Here is a 22,280-nt window from a genome sequence, read left to right as displayed (position 1 = left end):
CAAGGTGCATCCTTCGACGCTACTAGATCGGTTGCATTTGCGTCAGCGCATTTTCTCGACAGCAAGAAACGAGGCTACACTCGAGCCGGCGGGTTTCATTTCCCATATTATTATAGATAATAATAAGTGAGAAATGAATTGTGGCGATTAACATGAGATTAATTGGCAATTTGTATTAACGTTCTAAAAAAATGTTATTTGCGCGAGCTTCCGCGATAAACAATGTTAAAAGTATCCAGATCCAGCAAAAAATCCAAGTGTTTGAGCGTTCGACCTCGGCGTATCTCGCATTGCGACGGAAACTGCGGAAATGAATTTTAGCCGCGATTTAACCGTCCGCGCGTCACGAGTTATCGCTTGGCCGCGTCGTAACTTTCGGCCATAATTCAACATCTCGCACGCTATCGCATTCGTTTGAACGTTCATTGTTGTTAACCAAGTTTGCACTGCAATGGAAACAATGTTAACGTAGTAAATTCGCGAAACTGACCGTCGGCTGTATAAATCACGCCATAAATTGATTGATAATGCGAGGGCGTTACGAAAACAAGACCCTCGATTTATTTATGAAGCTTTCTACATAAAGAAATTATAGTCGATATGTAATAATATTATAATAATATAGTTATAGCATCCATCTGTGGTAAAATGGAACAATAGATAAAAATAAATTATTATATTTGGACCAAAAATTAATTTTTCAATAAAAATTATTGAGCGCAAATCGGTATAATTTATTTATCTGTAATTATTAAATATTTAAGTTCATTAATATGTAATAATTTCGCTCAATATTTTCCTTTGTTACTTCAATTTTGATGATATAACTTTTCTGAGATAATAAGTTGCTTATTCTGAAGCTTCGAATGACGTTGAAATCATGACAAAATATCATAACAATAAAGTAGCACGATAAATTTAAGTTCCTAATCAATTGATTTCAGTGATTTTCTAGAATCTTTACTTATTAAGTTATCGATAATTTAATTTAATTTTAATATTACTTTCAGCGATTTTCTAAAATCTTTCTTTATTCCAAAAATATTTAAATAACAGAATAATATTTTTTGTTCTAATATCTAAATAGTTTTCAGAAGGAAAAAAATGATACACCAGCTAATTTATCCCAGCATTATCAATATATCAGCAATACATTTATATTGATAAATTGTCTTACGTGGAAACCGAATTTGCCATTGTTTCTCAAACGGTAAGAGGTCACTTAGTAAGTAAACCCACTTTCGAGATAGAGGCACTTAGTTTTAATAAATTGAAATATGACGTAGAGATACGACGTAATTGCGCTCATCGACGTCAAAGTGCATGTTCGGATAAACAGTCGTTATTATGCTGACAATGAGTCTTGCGATTGCGACAATTGGAGTTCCGGCGCTATCGTCAAAGCGCAGGTGTCCCCCATATGTCACCATTTGCGTCTTTCTTTCATCTAACTTGATTCTTTGTCGCGAATTCACATCTACGTAGTTTTAAGGTCATTAAAATGTGACTTGTGTAGTTTAGCACACAATAATATTTATTACACAGAGCGCGAACTACATAGCTCGATCGCCCAAATTACTTCCGCGTCAAAATCTGTGTACCTTTCGTACAAAAATAGTGCAGAAGCAGCGAACAACAAAAAACGAATAAATTATTTCGAATAAAATAACGACTGATAAAAAATAAACGATTAACTATAATTATCTGTTGATAGAATTAGGCACATTATTCAAATAAATTTTCATTCGAAGTTACTCGCGTTACTCTTTATACGTTTGCTTTAGCATTTAAAAATAAAATATATAAAAATATAATGTATAGTAATGTATGTATGTATGATAATATAGAGTTTTTTTCGCTAGTTTCTTCAACTCCTGGACAAAAGTCACAAGACACAATGCTTAAAATAAAAATCAAGACTAAAAGGGATACCGTAATGTTATGAATTTCGCATGAATATGAGGTCAATTATAGCAAAGTGTCTCTTGTTAAAGCAATTGGACACTCCTGAAGTCTATTTTCGTGCTGCTTTCGTTCGATAATGATCGCGTTATGACCTTTCCGACCGCGAATCGCCCATCGTCTGACCTTAAGCGCGACCTAAATTCGATCGAGACGTCAATCGACGCCGAAAATGCATTCTCTCGATTTCGAATGCTCCATATTCCCATCTCTTCTAGCGTTTTCGCATTACGATACTTCAATCGTAATAATAGATATAATATAAAAAATACACTAATTGAACATAGCTTCGTCTACAATAAATAAAGAGTAATCAATCATTGTCATAACTATATGTAGTGTCATGATATTAAAAACTGGGAAATTATTCGAAAGTAATCGAATTTACGGTCTGCTTTCTCTCTCTGATGATTTGAGAATATCTCGAGCATGCTTTCGATTCTTTTAATCAATTCTCTTCGCTATGCATATTTAAAAATGATACTTGCAGTAAAATGACGGACGATTCGCCAATTAATTTAGCATTGAATTTTCCGTTTTCCGAAAGAAACTCGCTCTTTCACACACGGCTACAAGTCCAAAAAATTTCATTCAGCATTAAGATGAGTCATATCATCAGTTTTGCGCCACTGATTAATTTGCAACTAATTGTCACAGTTAATTTCGTTATTTGTAAAGAATAAAATAAGTCCGACAAAATTAAAAACGTATTTGACAAAAGTCAATCATTACAAAATTGCGGAAACGTTAATTATATACAGAATTACGAATATTTTTAACACATATGTATGTTCAACATTGAAGCAAAATTGAGATTGCGTCGAACTTGCAGAATTCATGAAAACTGAATGCTACAATGATTTTATCAACAATGTATAACGAAGATAATAGCATACGATTCTTATCGAGTTTTATTTTCATAAATATCAAATTTCGCAAAACCGATTCACTACTACTCATCTTTTCTTGATAAGATTAAAGTGAAATGGAGATGTAAGATAGAAGTGGAATAAAATTAAGTAGACGGCAAATGGTTAACAGCATGCAATGTCGCGATAATACAACAAAAGCCGAGATATCGATTGACTTCTGCTTGTTAATTAGTGGAAACATCAGATAAAAAAAAAAGTAAATTTAGCTGAATTAAATTCAACCAAGTTAAAATTAAAAAGTACAGTTTACGCATGCAACGAAAGAGAGAGAGAGAGAGAAAACGAGAGAGAGAGAGGGAAGGGACTCACCGAGATGTGACAATGAATATGGATCTGAAACAATAAAAAAGAAACATAGATGATTAAATCTTATGTGGATTTAAAATAGCCACGTAAACGTGGATATTAATTAAAACACACACACACATACATCTAGAAATAATTATGATAACGAACAATCCGAATGGAAATAACGTCAACTGCAACTTTCTTAAGAAATTTTCTTTTTAAATTTCTAGTGAGAACTAGAAAATGCCTCTCAATTAGTAACCCAAGATTTAGAAGCATATTTTTCAAGCATGAAATCCAAATTTCCTTAATAAAAACGTCAAGATTAGAAGTGGCACTGCTACGCATGATTATTATTATTGTTCTCGGCTTCTTGTGCACCGCTACACGTTATTTAACGGATATCGGATTACGGAGAATAACTCTTTTTAGCAACTCCCGCGCGCAATTGACCGCCGCGAGTCATCAACGTATACGATTTCGGCCTAAGAGATTGTTCCTCCTCTTCGATTTCACTCTTTGTCGAAGTTTATTATAGAACGTGTAGTTCGCGCTCAAGGTCCGCCGAACGAATGTATCGGCACATATTAGATCAAGTTAGTGTGGAAAATCCATTTATAGATTCAGCTGCTTTGTCTTCCTCGACGAGGAAAGTAAAAACAATCGGCTAATCGATAAACTTTCCTCGAGTCCGATCACGCTCCTCCGTGACATTTCAGGAGCTTTATTGGAGTGTTTTATGCGCGAATCGATAATAGATCGATAGCTATTGAACTTGCTGTTCAAGAAAAAAGAGAGAGATTAAAATTGCAATTTGTATAACTTTGTACGGAAAGCTGCTACACAATATTTCATTATCAACCAATTTCATTATCGAGCGGATCTAAATTGAATTTCAGCGAGTCTCTCGAGGGCATTAATTAATATCTCGCAAAGTGTTAGATTGAACAGGAAATTGTCGATATTCAATCAGTTGACAATTGACCGTGATTAGTAAAGTTGACATAAAGTGATTTATCTTAAATAACGCATATTTTCGTGTCAGAATTTCCCGCGATGTTTTCGAGCACGCAAATTAATATCAATTTAATGTAATCGGCTATCAAGTTTTGAACTGACGTCTGTCAGATGGTACTCTCACCTGTCTGCTCTAATGAACGAAATTGTTTTCGCACACAGTGGCAGGTGCGCCTCGTTAATAACATTCATGTTTTGATCTCGCATCCCGTCAAAATATGAAATAAATACTGACTAGAGATAACGTTGTCGTAATATATTATCGCGTTATATAATCGCAATTAAACGCTTCTTCTTCTGATCTCAGTTTGATGGCCTTAGTGCTATAGAAACGGAACAATATTGCTCACAAGATGAGCTATAAACTATATTTTTCATAACTTTTAAGTTTTTCAAGATTGAGAAGCAAAATTATGCGCAGGGAAAAAGATCTGAAAATTACTGCGTACCTTCAAGACAATTAAATAAAATTAATATACGAAGACGACGTATTTTGTAACTTTAATGTGAATCGTTATTAAGAAATTAATTTTTTGTCAATTATCTTTATTCAAAAAAGATAAATAAAAGTATAAACCACGAATATATGTACGTATGAAAAAGGTTTGAAACGTGAAAAGTTTTCGAAAATTTAAAACAAATCGCAGAAGCAACGAAACTGGCCATTTTTCCAGAAGATAGTAAAGTTTCATTATTGTTTCTCCTCAAGTTGCTCAGTGCAATGATTATCTTAAGAAAAAAAACCCATCGAATCAGATTGCAGGAAATTAGATGGCAGAAAATGGAACGGGGAACGGAGGAAGAGGGAGATTCATGCGTCACGACACACGCGTGCGTTGCTCTAAAAACCACGGGTTGCCACCCTAAATGCTGCGACTATTTTCGAGCCATGGCCTGGCTTGGAGCTTAGAGTTTATATCCGAATGCACGAGGGCAAAAGCGGCATTATTTTCGGCCGCACGCAATTCGATTTAATCCCGAGTTTCTCTCGTCGATTCGAGGAGAAGAATTATCACTAATCCGAAAACTCCTGGAGAAATATTCTTTCGCTACTTAAACGAGATCAATCCTTCTCCTTCCAAACGGCTCTAAATAAAGAGATACGTTCAAATAGAAAGAAAATCTTTTTGCATTTGCACGCGAATTATTATAGCAATATACAGGACTTTCGAAAATCGAGAAAATTTCGCCAAAAGCATAATAAAACAAGAAACCGTTACTTTATGACTGTTTTGTGACGCTATTACACACTGTTCTCCGCCGCATTGTTAATAAACAACATTGGATATTACTGGCCATTTGTTTTCGGTGTTTAAAAGTAGAGTTTCTCGAAATCGTAGTAGGAAACGGAGAAACGGAAGAAATTGACGTCACGAGTTTGAATAAACAAGTTTGCTATGTTACGTTTTTTTTTTCTTGTTGAACATTATCCACTGATATAAACATATTAATGCCAATCGTAACGCGTAATCAGCGATTTTCAATACTTGGCTTCAAAAGTGTATCTCAATTAATTCCAGTAACGTATAATTCACCACTCTATTAATTAAAATCGCTATTATTATTAATATCCAATTAATAAAATCTAAAATTATGAACAAACGATCAACTACTTTAAATCAACGAAATCTACAAAATAATTGAAATAAAGCAAAAAGACTAACTAAAAATTTAACTTTGTGATGCTCGTTAAAGCAATGCAAGAATACTGCTTAGCTAATTAATTAGTGAAAAATATGGTGCCAAAACTTGTAATTGCTTGTAATAAAAAAATGTAATCAAAAAATTATCACACTGCCTAAAAATATCACTCCTATTAAATAACAACCGTGACATTTTTGATAAGCCAAAACTTCAGATAACACAACGAATCTAAGAGCATCCAGTTTGTAGATAAACGCGTTTTCAAGAAATACGATTATCTAATAATGTAATTAATTCCTGTTTATCATGTTAATCGTACTTGCAATTTTATGTTACATAAACAAAATACGTCTAAGATTTCCGCATAATTAGTCCACACATACGATTTTACAAATAAGTGTTTGTCATATATAATTCTAAGTCATCGTGTCATTTCCGCAAAAATTGCGAAATTGTACGATATCTTTTTAATTGACATTTGACTACATTTTCAGCGGCAAACAATTACTGCTTGTGTAGCCGTCAATAAAATTAAATTCAATGACTTATGTGACGTGTTAAATTTATAATAGTCTCAATTTTTATCGAATTTTTTTCTGAATTTTAGTCGAATTAATCTTTTCTAGATTAGAACATTACAAAATATTTTTTATAACGATCATTGAGAGAGCGAAGTAAAAGAGAAGCAGAAACTAGAAATAATGAAATTTGATTCGACTTTACGTGCCTTCTTCAAGACTAAATTGATCGCAATAGAACGGCGTGTATGTGGCAAAGTGATAACCAGTTTCAATGTCAATAAGAATAAAAGAGTACCAAACGCTACATTTCTTAATTACCGTTTCAACAGTTGCGTCACATCTGAGTTCTGTTCGCAGTAAATGTAATACTTGTCATTACTTTGTCAATAATGAAAAAGCAATATTCCTTTTATATTTTTATTATTAAAAACGTTCGCATTAGCAATTACGTTAAGATCGAATTATCTCATCGGTCTTTTCTTGCGGCAGATCACGAAAATGAGAGAAATTATAGATTGATCCAAAAATCCTTTCCGCTTCTTCGTTCGACACGTAGATCCTTATATTTCCGTCGACGGAAAGAACGTAGGAAAATCACGTTCAGCACTGACGTAACGGCGTGATCGTTCGAACGAGCGTTTCATTCTTCATAATTAAACGGTAGGCAAGGTAGAAGTTATCGATGGCGGCGCATTAAAGGTTTCACGAACAATTCCTACAATGCTTTTGTCATGCTTTTCTCACTGACGCGTGCGGTTGGGAAACTGCGGAGTCGCCGGTCTTTTAAATTACAACTCGCAATTGATTCGATTGCGACGATAAATTCTAAATGTGAGTTAAAGTAAAATATAGACCAATTTCAAGGATAACAAATCTATCGTGCAATAATTAGCAATTATGTTGAGAAAATATAAGTACGTTTACGTACTTTAAATTCTGCTGATTAGTTTAGTCTCTAAAATTTTCCACAATAACTTGAAGTAAAACAATAAAATCACGTTGCTAGCGATTAACTTGTCGCTTGATCTATATTCACGATACAATTTGGAAATTTGTATTTTTAACTTCACGACACACTTTATATAACTCGGATTTTAGAATAATCGAAGATACTAAATATTTTCTGCACACTCATCCCAGTCGTTGAAAAATCTGCCGGGTAGACAGTGCGGTGGTTGCACGAGTCTCAGATTACAACATGCACATCTAAATTCGAAGTTTCATTATGTTTTAGCACGTGTGTGTGAAATATTACATTGCTCGAGACAATTAAAGGATAATTAAGTCAAATTGCATATTTATGAAGAATCGAAAAGAAATAGCCGATTAATATGTATGGCTTTATTATTTTATGGACTCTGCAGATAAGTAGTTGGAAGAGATTTATTCACAAAAGTTTCCGCCCTGAGTCAGTGTGACGTCATTGTTGCAGAATGCTGCTTTACACTGAGTTGAATTATCCTTTGGCAAGCATTTATAAAAATGTATAAGTAAGTAATTAAATTTTTATTCTTCAATTTTATCAATTGTAGCTTGTTTTTACAAAAATCTCATAAAAAATCAATCAAATTAAAAAATTTTTTTTTTAATTTCTAAAAATAGAAATTTTCCTAAATTTTTTAAATATATATAATAATTTTTACAGAAAAAGAAAAAAATAACAATTCTACAAGAAGATGATGTTATTTGAAACAAAATTATTGGGTTGATCAGAAATCAGATTCTTTTAAATTTTTTCATATTATTTTTATGGAAAAGTTCAAGGAAACTTTTCGATCACACACAATCTAACAATCACTTAACATCCGTCTTGAGCACATTATGGATTTGATATTAGAAAATTCTTTTCCGCTAAATAAGATTTTTTTACTTTAGATTTTACAAAATCATCCTGCCTCACGAAATAAAGCCAAATGTTTGTAGTTTTGCCAGAAATTTTCACTTGCACGCTTTATTGTTTACGCAAACAGTTTCGATTCCCGTTCGAATCTAAGAGCTCGATATTGGTCAATTGGTAAACCAATTAAAGCCAATTACACGCGCGTCACATCCTTTCGAATGGAGTGGAGCAAGCGCGCAAAAAAGTCACGACTCTCGATCGTGAAACCTGAACCCGTTGCGGGAGCGCACGTGGCGCGCGTGTGCATCACGTGCCTCCATCATCCAGCGTTACAGCGCTTAATCATCAAATTTGCGAGGACTCGCGAATTAGATGACGACCACTTTATACCCACGGTATCGTTCTAAACGTACAATTAATGTACCATTAACCCTCGCACGCTTTTCGACTCGAGGGAAGTTTCATCTGCCTACGCTTTACAAATGCCAAAATATTTACACGTATATATATATATGACGGACACTTGTATTACGATGACGAAGTTGTATCTATTTCGAGCTCTGACAAAAAGAAACAAGAGAAGATCTACTTTATATGATTTAAAAAAATATAATAAGAATCTTATATTTAAGCAATATTTCTTCAAAATTAAAATAGTGAGTGTTCTTATTCATAAAAATATATAAAAATTATAAAAATGTAGAGTGATAAAAGAATTTATTAGTTCCTTACTCGACTAATAATAATATATTAAAATTAACATTAAAAATATTAATGCCTGGTAAAATATTAGTAATTTCTTGTCATATTGAAATAAATCGAACACCGCCATGCATCAATTATTTCTCCCGTTAATTAAACAACGGTAATTTGCGATTAATTAGCGATATCGTAAATATTTTTGTTTGTCATCATCGATCATAAAGTTGATGCTCGCTTTCCTTTCTTTTAGATTAACGAGCAACCGAATTTGCATTAACGTGCACGTGACTGACAATGACGCAAACGGTATGTTGATAACGCAACTTTATCGTTAATACTAATATCGATATATGTATAATAATTCTTCGGCGATTTGATATGTCGAATTACACGCGACTTGAGTAAATATTGAATGAACGTTCCAACCGTGCACGTTGCTCGCAAGGGAAGAGAAATACAAACTCGATCGAGTAAAGAAATTTGATTAATGAAAAATCAATATAATTATTTGTGCGATATATTTTTAATGTGGAACTTATGTGGAACTTTTCACGTCATTATTACAAAATTATTCTTCAACAATAGTTGTCTTCCAGAAAACAAATTATTTCTATAGAGAATGCATCTTTTGTTTCGTATCAATCATTCTTCCCGGCTTCTCAATTAGACACGCAGGTGCGCGATTCGCGCGTCTGCGCTGAATTCGATAATCTCATATGATTGCGCAAGGCGAGTGTCAAAATTCGTGAATAATAACACAACACTCGTTACATGTAGAGTAGCGTCTCTTCCTTTCAAATGCCAGACAGCGTGTGACCATCACGTGGCACCCGGAAAGCGCAGCTGCCGCACTTCGCGTTGAGAGACCGGAGGTTAAGCGACAATTGAACTGCGGTAGGCGGCTTGCTTTAATAGGACAGATAACCGATATAAAGTAGTCCTGATGAAGGACATGCGCGACTACTATTCCTACATAAATCAAAAGTGCATTGACATTTCTTAACATTCCACCGTCTGTTCTCACGTTCCCTTATTTCATCGAGATCGACGAATATTAGGCCCATAAATTCGCGAGAATTATTAGTAAAATAAAGATTAAAGATAGTTAGTAGATATTAAAGATAGTTTTACAATATTTAAATATGTCTATTATTACACTAGTTTTGTAAAATAATTTTTAGGAAATACAAGACTTTCCCCAATTTTTTAACATTATTTCTAAAGTAAATATCTATTTGTAATTAAGTAAAAAAAAAACTGAATTAAAAATATGAGTATTCATAAAAAAAGTAACCAATGAATTATATAATCAGAAATAATGTGCATCATTAAACGTAAGTATTTTATTAATATGACGCAATACAGTACGCTAAAATTGTCGACAGCAAGCGTATGTTTTTGCGTGAAATGCGGCTGATAAAGTAATAAATAATTTTTAAAAGAAATTTTCGTAAAAACATTATGGCATCATGCGTGAAAATGTTGAGTTATTGTAAAAACTGATATAAATGTATATCTATTCTTTAATCCTTCTAAGTAATTTATATGATCATCAAATTATCAAATTACTTTTTAGCTGTCACAAGTTTTTATCTGATAAAAACAAAAACACCGACTCTAAACTCAGTATTTATATTAAATTTGAAACACAACTAAAATTTTGCACAAGAGACACAAAATCGTGAATATTTTTTGCTCCTTTTTAAACGTTTTTAAACATTAATAGCGTTTTTATATTAAATGCATGCAAATTTGCGCAATGTTATTGATACAGCTGTTAAAGATAACCGCGAGTTTTCTTAAGATATCATTAAAATCTGATTAAGTTAATCTTAAGCTCTTCTTATAAGCTCGACTAACTTGTGAGATTGCAATCTTACACAATATTGCGACGCGTGCAGTGTTCTCATAAGCTTGATTGTATTTACTTAGAATAGCTCTGATATCTGATTTTTTCAATGCGCAGTTTTCACGTTAACCACTTGTGTTTAACGCTGCACAATGTCGTGCAAGTTTATTTTATCAATCGTACTGTAAATTTTATCATTTAATTATATTAATGAAAACTGTAATTATTTATTGAATTGATCTGAAGAAATCTTACGCTATGTAAATGTTACGTTTTTCACTACTGCTATTTCTATTCATTTTAAAATTAAAATCATATAATCAACTTCATTTTTCGTTACTGCTGCAAAATTTCAATATTACGTATTTAATTTATAAAACTTTTTGCATAGATAAAAAATAAGACAAATGAGAAATAAGTAAAACAATAGATCTTTAATTTATGCGCGTGACATGTATGTGACATGCATTTAAAAAAATTAAAGATGATAGCAAATATTTCACACAATGTGCCTCAACACAATTGAATGCAGCGCTCACATGAGCATACTAAATGACAGTGTCATTTACCGACAGTAACATTTACCGGCAATGTCATTTACCAGCAATCAGCAGAGTAGAAAGATAGTAGATTATAATACATGCAGATGGCAATATAAACACGAGTCGATAAGAGGGCAATAAACATCGTGATGATAACTCTTATGCATAAATGATTTCTACTTTATCTACAGTATGCACAAAGAAAAAGTGCTTTATCATATGCTTTATCATATTACAATGAATCAAGACAATTCAGGTGTGTACATTGTGTGTGGATATTTATGATTCTTTAGAGAGAGTTCAGAAATATCATGAAATATTCAAACATTTTGTATATCAAACTGTTTGAACAATTCAAAGTAGAAAAATGAGCGTCAAATTCGATACATTTTGGACAATTTGAGATAACCAGTGACCGACTTATAATGTCTAAAGGTTTACAAAGTTCTGACAGCGAGAAAAATTAAAACAAAAATATTATATATTGGAAATAGAAAACTTTATTTTATGCAGATATCAGTATCACATTGTCATATTGATGTTTTTCATACTGCACATTTGATAAAATTGATTTGCAAAATGTTAAATTATCAGATCTGAAGTTTTTCAGCTCAAAAAGTTCAAACTATTTAATATTCAATCTTAAAAACTATTCTAATTGCTGACCACTTAAAATTTCTGAGAACTAGTTGTCAAAATTGTGCATATTAAATGATGAGTTATAAATATAAAATTAAAATATCAAATATATAGCTCATATAATAAATTTATCAATAAAAATGTAATTTTAAATAATGATAAAACATTCTTACTGCCAAATGTAGAATAAACTTCGAACGTATATGAGAAATTCATTTTTCAGAATCGATGTTCATCAAGCATGGAGAAGACATGAAATACTCCATAATACATATTAGAGAAACTAGCTGTTTTCCGAGCGTTCAAGTATAGAATCAATATTAGTTAACAGAATACTAAGGCATCCTTGGAAAAATTTCACCGTGTTATGCCGTGAATCATGTGTTTGACTTTAATATCAAGTTCTTTAACATATGTTAATATTAAATCCCGTCCATATGTTTATGTGAAAACTGTTTTCATTATCTTCAACAAAAATCTAAGAAATATCAATTCCTAGATTCGACGTGACTCATTATGTGGAGCGACAACGTGAAATCTCATAATGAATGTGAGGGCATGCGCGCGTGTAGCGTGTGCACGCGCGGCAATTACTATGCAAGTGGCTCTGCCACGATAATGTAAACTATACTTCCAGTCAATCTTTTTTTTTATTTACGCGAGAGTCAATAATCATTCGCGTTCGCGTATTCTCGGAACGAGCTATCTTCGCGCTGCGAGCGCTAATTAATCACTCACTGTCGTACGTTAATAACAGAATTTCTTAAAACACATTTGCGTTCGCTGCTGAAACATCAATGATACTTAAATACATTGCAGTTATTTTTATATCCAGTAAGCGATTGACAGATTAACAGCAAATTTGATGTCAATCTGCTAATATTGTTAATATTTGACTAACAAAGTAGTATTTACTCGAGCATTAAGGCAAGATGTAGTAAACAACTGAAAAAAATTGTAACCTGACTGGCGAATTCGGCAACTGAGTGCATCAGTCGAGTTGCGCTTGTTAATATTCTAGCATCAATCTCGCCGCTCACTCGAAAACTGGACCAGTCGACCCTGGACCAAATCTCGACGAACATGGCTGATGAAATGTCTTCTCATTTTCGATTTTAGTACAATGTTATGATTTTTCTTCCCTTTTTTTTCTCGCTTTTTCCTTTATTATTATTTACTTATATCTTTATAATCCGTGAATTTATGAATCGAAAGATAAAATATAGCTTGTTATAAAAAATAACATTTCAAAGAATTGCGCAGCTGTTCGCACTGCTTGCACGTCGTTAGGCCAGAAATTTGCAATAGCTTTATCTATTTTATCTGCGAGGCACGCAAGCAATGATGATAGTTTAAGAATTTACAATTATCAATTATCAGTTTCTATTTCTCAGTTCACTGAATCAAGCGTCATTGGAATGCGATACGATTGAAGGGGATAACAGTTTAAAAAAAAAAATTTGCCTTACAAGTTAACGACTGAACATTTGTCTTAAGAATTGGCGTAAAAATCATTAAAAAAAAAAAAGAAATGCACTCAAACATTACTCACCGGTATCGTTTTCGTGTCCTTGGGGTCCATCTCCCACATCTTCAGTGGCTGTGGAAAGTGCTGCAACAGATAAGAAAAGAACAGAGTGAGATCAGTATGCGACCGCCGTTTTATATTAGGGGACAGAGCAGAACGGGGGGGGAGGGAAACGCGCGATTATTAATGCAGGTCGCGTCGTAAAGTTATGTGCCCTCGAGGCGATCACGACCTTCCACGATGACGGACGGACATTAAACTATAAGCATTAACTGTGGCCGGCCCCACGACAATTAACCCTTTGACTGTCGGAATTATTTACGCGACCTCTCCGACTGGGCTGAGGTGAAAGGATGAATGTGAAATTAATTCCTTCGTAAAAAATTTAGCTATCATTGTGACGATTTTTAAATGACAGATTGATGTCACATGCGTGAGCACAAGTTAGAAAAAAAAAGACGCGAGCGAAGATTTTTAAAATACGTGACTCGAAGAAACTAGGCTTAGTTTCTTTTTCTATAATTAATTCTTCTTTCGCGAATAGACGGAGCTCTTACGTGACTGTATAAGATTGTATAATGCTTCTATACTTTGCTCTTGTGATATAAAAAATATTTATGACACTGAAACTAACAGAAATAATTTCATTTATTATTCTCTATGATGGAAAATGCGTCACATTATCATCGCATCGATTGCCGCATTACTTCTGCGATTTAGGTCTGGCTAGATTTGTCTACGCTCAGATAGAATTTACCGTCACCTCTTTGACAATACTGATATTTGTATACCTGACACGACGCGACGCGACGCAATCGCCGCCGAGAAAACACACAGCAAGGGGAGGAACGATGTCGCGCGCAAACGATGCGATATATCACGCGCCGTAACGAATTAGTGACGCGAGCAATTATTTACTCAATTATAAAGCATGCTGTTTATTGTTGATTATTATTTTTCATATAGACAATACAGGAGGGTGCAAACTCGGCATACTCGCTTTATCACGCGCTGATTAGAGAACACGCGTTCGCTCGGCGACCTATTAAGCCGACAACTTGTTCGAAGACAACCTACATGTAAGCGATATCTCTCGGGAGATAAGTTTTCTCAAGTGCTTAGAGAAGAAAAATCGATTATTCGAGGAAACAATCATGAGTTCCTTGAACGATTTATGAAATTTTATGCACTTGTGCACAGAGCAATTTATCGTTTCACGGAATAGATGCGAGATCCCCTCGTGCATTGAGCGATGTGTATTATTTATCTTGACCTACGCGCTGGGTGGAAAGCGCGTTAAAATCGCGACTATAGCTCGGAAGAAAGTCAGTGTTAAACGTCCAACTCTCACTATGATATAACGAGAACGAGACACACGCGGTGCATCCGCCAAGTGGTATACTAAAGGTGCTCGTTAAACGCACCCCGTTGTTTGCGTCAGTTGATCACAATGCCCGGCCGAAACCGCGGCTTCCTGAGAATTGCCGGAAACTGTCGCGTGCGATTGCACCTGACGATGCTCGGACGTGCACGTGATTGTCGTGAGTGTGAAATCAAGTGCGTCAATAAATCGCGCGCGCTAATCAGCGTTAATAAGCCGTATCCGAATTTGAAACGCGGATATGGTCTGCGTACGTGACGGCATTTCAAATGATAAAATTATTACTCCGCGCGTTATGTATAGAATATTGATAACTCGAGTCTGCGTCAATTTCGTCTGTGTTACAATGAACTTCCTCATGAATGACGCCTTTTTAAAAGTTCCGAAACAGAATCTCATTTGAATAATTTGAATAATTTAATGGAAAATGAACTGCGAGATAATTACATGCGACAGATGCAATATATAATGCGAATGGTCAATTTGCTTTGCGATATTTTGTTAATGAATGAAAGCATAGTTTCCATTGTTTAGCAATCATTGCGTGAAATGTTATAAATCATAAAAATCTATCCACTAAATTCCTCTGTTAGCATTTGTACAGTCACATCTAATTTTAAGTTGATTATCAGTGTTTGACGGACTTTTTTTTTACATCTTTCGTCGAATCTCTTACAAACTACTCGACGACTCGTTTGCGTCACGATTTCACCACGTTTAAAACAGCACTTAATCATTTTAGCTTATTGCTTCTCGTGATAAAGTGCACTACACAAGATATTATCACTGCTATAATTTATACGATTATATGTTTGATGCTAATGTGAAATATCAACATTTATTAAAGTAAACAAAAATTTTAAAGTGTCACTAATTATCAGTGAATAAAAATTAATAAAAATTAGTCTCTAGTTATTTTTCAGACACTGTGTATGATTAAAATAAACTTTATTCGAATAGAATCTGAATTTATAAAAATCAGGTATAAAGCTATTCTGATTGTTATTATTCTGATTACTAAAAATTTCAAATACAGTGTTTAATTAGATGTTAGAAAAAAAAAAAACTATGTCAGTTGCAATATTTTATGGATGCGCGAAATGAATGTGTCGCAAGTAGCCAACTACATTATAACGTTTGCAAATACTTAAAGGCCGCTTAAAACCACAGTGTCTTTGTTAATTGCTGTTGTCCACTTGGGCTTTTTCTGTTTCTTTTTTTTTCTTGTTCTCGTATGTAGCAACTACTTTTGTCTGTTCTTTATAATGTATTCGGACCGAGCAATAATAATACTTGGAGACCACTAATTAGTGACAAAAGTATGTCATGCAATTCATTTTTTTTTTTTTATTTGATTTAAAAATGTATGCAAAGTATCACTAATATTTACGTATATGCACATTTGAGCTTTTAAATTATTACGTGCATATTTAGCTATTTTCACATTAAGATATGTAAATATGTTCTTGTTATTCAAACTTTTAAATATGTCATTTTTTTTTGGAGATTTTTTTTAGACATTTTTTTTTAGAGATATGTACATACTTAATGTTTGGACAATGGGATATTTTGACAATGGGAGTTTGGAGTTTTTGTATAAAAGAATACTTAAACATATATTTAAGCAACAAGACAGTGGAATATTTCTCTCTTAAACATATATCAGACGAATTGTTTAATAAAGATAAATTCTTAATAAATTCCTAAAATCAACTATCTCTAGCTCATAAAGGCAGTATTAATTCGCGCCACTTTATCTTGATGTGCGATGCGTACGTTAAAAGCTATTTTAAAGACTTTCTATAATTCCGAGATCGCCTCTCACTGCGTCTCTTGCATTCGCGTGGCGTCGCTCTTACAGCTCCATTTATAAATGTAAACAACGTTGACGTTCAGCCGCGCGTGCGAAAATTGTCTACAAGCCCGTCGAAAGGATAAAAATGCAAATTTGCATCTTGTCTTGCAGATTGAACAGTTGATGGCGTTTAATGTTAATTTAAAATCAATATGTTATTTTAAAATTCTTTTCTATATTTTTTAAATAAGTCACGTCGGACTTCCAAATAAATACTTCGAAATTTACAAGTTAAACTGTTGTGTACACAAATAATAAAGAGTTTGTTTTTATTATTATACAAAAATGCAAATTATTTGAAACATTACCAGCAATGGAAATATTTTTTTTTGCAATAAAATTAATCATTTCTCGTTATCAATTTTTGAAATTAATATAATAATATGAATGATACAAGTATTTTCTTATGCGTATTTTCTGCGTGTATTTTCAGATGGAATCGATCGTTCAAATAACACGTCTTGCACTATCTTTTTGAAATTGCCAATGCACGAGAGTCGTTTAAATAAATCGCAGACTTGTGTTTTGTGTGTGCGTGTGTGTGTGTGCGCGCTCTTGGCAATTTCTAGAATAATAATCGCGCTTGCAACATCAATAACTTTCCATTGATTTTAATTTAAAAAAATTTCAGGGTGCGTATCTTAATTCTCAATCACTGTAATTGAATTTGGATATTGGCAATCCTTGGCTGTAATTAAATTAGCGATTGGCGATCCTTGACTATAATAATAACCCACATAACAAAGCATTTCAATTATACCAAGGATAAAAAGATTTTCATTAACAAGTCACAAGATATCATTAAGCGCGACTACTCAGCGTGCTTACATATTCATGTTAAACATCGAAGTATTTCGCAATGACTTCCGAACAGTTTGATCCGAATTTAAAAGAAACATTTCGCATCACCGTCACGTAATCGACACATTGTTCTGGATTCCTATAGAAATCTGGTGCACACGATCTGATAACATTATGCGCAAGATTTTTAGATCGCGATTGACAATCAGGGTGATTAATCGCTTTGCGATTTTGTACATCCACTAGACGATCGATAATTTATAAAGTATAAAAAAATAATTAATAAATAAAATGTGAAAAGATAAGAAAGAAAAAACTAAGGAAAAAAGAGAGACAGAGTTTCGCAATTCTCGGAGAAGGTATAAATGCAAAATTACATATGCAACAGCTGCAAGTCCTTGAGTTACATTCTCAGGATTCTCGCCAGGATTTGTTTTTTCACAGAAGAAATCTATTTCAGATCAATAATATCCGAGTGTTTAAAAACTTATGCAAAAATTATATACTCGCAGTTAAATTTGAAAGAATGAAATTAAATTGCCATATCTGTCTGTCCTTTTTTTTTTGTTACTTGTATTCTCTATAAGGCAAAATTATGAATAAATTTCGCAATAATTATTAAACAAAATACTTGAATTGCACTTTTTAACGCGCACACAATAATAGGCAAATGAAAAAAAATTACACGTCGAATTGTGTAGAATTCGTTAAAAAGGTTAAACACAGGGGCGCTGCCCACGCTTTGATTAGAAGCCAACGCCCTTCCTGTCAAATCTGCGCAAACGTTCTTGAAATTTTCCTTGAGAGTCAAAATCACGGCGTGTAATCTAGCGAACGATTTCTGCACTTACTCATGTTTGCTGCAAGCGGCACATTCCTTTCCCCCTTTGTGTTAATTATTTTCATAATAGAAAATTATTAAATCACACTCGACGAACAAAATTCGAGCGATCTACGCAAGTTCTTTTGTGAAAAAATGTGGAACAAAACTTTGCCCAACTTTCCTCTTCGAGCACCACGTACGTTATGAAGATACCTACGTGTCCTAACAGGACGTAGGTTTTAACGCCACCTTTTTCTAAAAGTTCTAATTATTTGCTAGTCCTGTAGGTAGCATTAGGTTAGTTTTACCCTTCTATTTGTCCCTCGGCATGTCGTAATATCGTCGCCATTATGAAGCCGTGGACGACTAAGCGACTTACGACCGATGTCCACGATGCTAGAAATCGGTCCGAGATTTCGATCCGAGAAACATACAGTCAATAAAATTGCCGTTTTTACATAAAAAAAGGCAAGTTGATTGGTTCCATTTCTTGGATCGAGATCTCGGACCGATTTTTAGCATCGTGGACATTGGTCTTTACAGACGTAATTCAGTATTACATTTTATTAAGCCCCCTTCTTATATCATTTTAATATACGTTAATTTCATGCAAATTAAATGTAAAATTTTTTTATTTATATGAAGCTAACGGCGATTCCTCAAATTTTATATTAATGCCACTTATATTTTATTCCGAGAATTTTTTAAATAATTTACGTATTACGAATTCTAAAAAAATTTTTGATGAAAATTGTTCGAAAGGGGCTGAAAATAGAGAAAGGGGAGCGTGCTCGAGATGACGAAAGTTCTGGTAGCATTAGGTTAGTTTTACCCTTCTATTTGTCCCTCGGCATGTCGTAATATCGTCGCCATTATGAAGCCGTGGACGACTAAGCGACTTACGACCGATATCCACGATGCTAAAAATCGGTCCGAGATTTCGATCCGAGAAACATACAGTCAATAAAATTGCCGTTTTTACATAAAAAAAGGCAAGTTGATTGGTTCCATTTCTTGGATCGAGATCTTGGACCGATTTTTAGCATCGTGGACATTGGTCTTTACAGACGTAATTCAGTATTACATTTTATTAAGCCCTCTTCTTATATCATTTTAATATACGTTAGTTTCATGCAAATTAAATGTAAAATTTTTTTATTTATATGAAGCTAACGGCGATTCCTCAAATTTTATATTGATGCCACTTATATTTTATTCCGAAAATTTTTTAAATAATTTACGTATTACGAATTCTAAAAAAATTTTTGATGAAAATTGTTCGAAAGGGGCTGAAAATAGAGAAAGGGGAGCGTGCTCGAGATGACGAAAGTTCTGGCTTGTTGGCCGGATGCGGGCAATAAAGAGAGGCTCGCCTTGAGGAAACGCGTAACTCACGCCTCGATTCATTGAGGACATCTCAGCGGCACGATCGAGACGATCCTTGAACCGATCACCGCATTTCGATTCAAGAACATTGCCGCGTTCGATCACATCACGCGAAATTTGTACAAATAATACAAATAGACGATTCTGCACTTTTCTAGCCCTGGCATAAAAAAATGATAATTGTGAAATGATAATTTCATCAAAAGTTCTTTTAAAATGTTTACAATTCGTAATATGTATATCGTTTAAAAAATTCTTGAAATAAAGTACAAATAACATCAATATAAAATTTGAGGAATCGCCGTTAGTTTCATATAAATTAAAAAATGACAAAAGTACCGAGTATTCGTCGAGTATAAAATGTTCGCGACAAGCTGTTTTACGAGCAATAAAAACGTGACAGCATTGAAATGTGCGTCAGACATAATCATATATTGTATTTCAAAATGCTTTTAACATATTTTCATTATATCTTTTCTAATACGGTATATAATCGTTACGTGTTGGTAAATCATCTTCGTATAATGAGAAATATGCTGGTAATTTCGCGGCGCTTTTGTCTAGAAAATTAGAATTTAACATTCTATCTCTGTGGTGAAAAGCGACATTGTCCACGGACTTGATTGCTCACTATACTAAGAAATGTGTCTGAAAGCTCTCTACTAAGGCAGGCTTTTTATTTCTGCTGTGAATAAGCATTTACAAAATATCCAACTTTCAAATCGTGTACAGAATGCTTCAGATTAATTGTCCATTAACGGATTTTTGAGATCATTTGGAGACAAAAATTTTTATATCAAAAGTCGAGACTACAATAATTTTGAAATGGGAAATGTTTAAAGTTGACTAATCAGATTGTCAAAAATTGACGCGCTCAATTGCGTCGCATATCGATTTTTAATCTCAGAAATCTGCTATTAACGATTAGTCTGTCAGACACCTTGTATATTTTTTTCAATTTATTCTCTTAATAATATTAAAATAAAACAAATTCGATTGACTTACCGGCACGATACGCAGCAGCGGAGTTGTTCACAAGTTGATCTATAATAAACAAAGTACATCCAAATTATAACAGCTTCTTTAAAATAATTATTTAAATAATAATTATTACGCACATTAAACTTTGACTCATTTCTCTCTTTTTTATGCAAATATCTCATAGAAAATTATATATTTAAATCTAATTACTATAAATATTAAAAGTTACAAATTTTTTACTGAATACTCCAAAATTTTTATGTACATTACATTATATAATATTATACGTGCAGTATTTTGCAAATAACAAATAAAAAATAAATAATGATTTACTCTAAAGTTGCCGGCGCCCGATGCCCTTCCTAAGTCCCTCTCTTTCTCTCAGTTCTCCATGCAGTTCTTGAAAGCACTCACACATATTCGCGACACAAATAATCGCACGATGTTTTAAACGGCATACGCGTACTTTGTCGTTTGAACAAAGCAAAACTCGTACATTATTGCACGAGTTACACATTCGACACTGCCGCGTCTGTAATAAGTAACGACGGAAATCCTCATTATTTTTCGCAGTTTTTGATCTCATACTTTTCGTCGTTAGTTATTACGGATGCGGCAGTGCCGAACGTGTAATCCGTACGAGTGATATTCCGTGCGAGTTTTGTCCTATGACAAAGTACGCGTCGGTGGTATCATTATATTTTGCGATTTTTGTATTCACATCGCAAACGCGTGTGAGTGCCTTGAAGAACTGCAAGAAAAGGAGAAGACTCAGGAAGAGCATTGGGCACCGGCGGAGCAGTTTTAGGGCAAGTAATCATTTATTTGTTGTTTGCAAAATATTGCACATAAAATATTATATAATATGATGCACATAGAAACTTTGATATAATATTTATAATTATTAGATGTAAATATATAATTTTTTTATTAAATATTTCCATAAAAGATGAGTAAAAGTTTAATGTGCGTAATAATTATTTCTCAAATAATTATTTTAAACGCTGCTATAATTTAAATGTACTTTGTATGTTACAGATCAACTTGTGAACTCCGTTGCAGCACATCGTTCCGATAAGTCAATCCAATTTATCTTATTTTAATATCATTAAAGGAACAGATTAAAAAAAATGTAAAATATACAAGAAATCTCACAGTTTTACTTATCATCCATTAATACCAGATTTTTGAGATTATTCATATGATAAAGACATAAAAATCAATATGCAATGTGCCTGAGCGTGTAAATTTTTGATAATTTAATTTTTCAACTTTAAACACGTTCGTAAAAATTATTATAGTCTCGACTTTAGGTATAAAAATTGTCGTCTTCTAATGACTTCAGATATCTGCTAATGAATGATATGGTTGTTCTGATATGATAAATGGCATTTCAAATATTTAATAGTAAATATTAGGCAATTTATACGATATGCAATACGAAATAATATATTTGAAGAAGCTACATTTGTAGATGTCTCATACAGAGTTTCTAATGAATCTGAAAAAAATCAATGATCGATAATTCTTTACGATAATGACAGCTCTATAAACCAGTCCGGCGAACATTCTAGAAAACGTAGGTAGAC

The 22,280-nt window shown here is 33.4% G+C and overlaps 1 protein-coding gene and 1 long non-coding RNA gene across 21 annotated transcripts in view; one reads left to right on the top strand and one right to left on the bottom strand.

Annotated features, from left to right (window-relative positions):
• Positions 1 to 22,280, bottom strand: part of LOC105673174 (uncharacterized) — a 59,652-nt gene that overhangs the window by 15,310 nt on the left and 22,062 nt on the right. For 13 of the 20 annotated variants that reach the window (XM_012368614.2, XM_012368610.2, XM_067358427.1 and 10 more), the window contains 3 exons: positions 20,716 to 20,754; positions 13,489 to 13,548; positions 3,204 to 3,227 (listed from right to left, as the gene is read on the bottom strand). In XM_012368614.2, coding sequence (XP_012224037.1) covers positions 3,204 to 3,227; positions 13,489 to 13,548; positions 20,716 to 20,754 — 123 coding nt within the window. Of the gene's footprint in view, positions 1 to 3,203; positions 3,228 to 13,488; positions 13,549 to 18,352; positions 18,489 to 20,715; positions 20,755 to 22,280 lie in introns of those variants that run through there. The other 7 variants (XM_012368616.2, XM_012368618.2, XM_012368617.2 and 4 more) reach the window with 5 other exon arrangements.
• Positions 7,843 to 21,991, top strand: LOC137000861 (uncharacterized). Its single transcript, XR_010891027.1, has 3 exons — positions 7,843 to 7,854; positions 9,157 to 9,212; positions 21,730 to 21,991. It is a non-coding gene; the product is annotated as an uncharacterized lncRNA (long non-coding RNA).

This window comes from Linepithema humile, chromosome 6 (genome assembly GCF_040581485.1).
Source record: "Linepithema humile isolate Giens D197 chromosome 6, Lhum_UNIL_v1.0, whole genome shotgun sequence".
Classification (NCBI taxonomy): domain Eukaryota; kingdom Metazoa; phylum Arthropoda; class Insecta; order Hymenoptera; family Formicidae; genus Linepithema; species Linepithema humile.
Note: the sequence above shows the minus strand (reverse complement) of the source record. Positions and strands in the feature narration are given on the sequence as shown.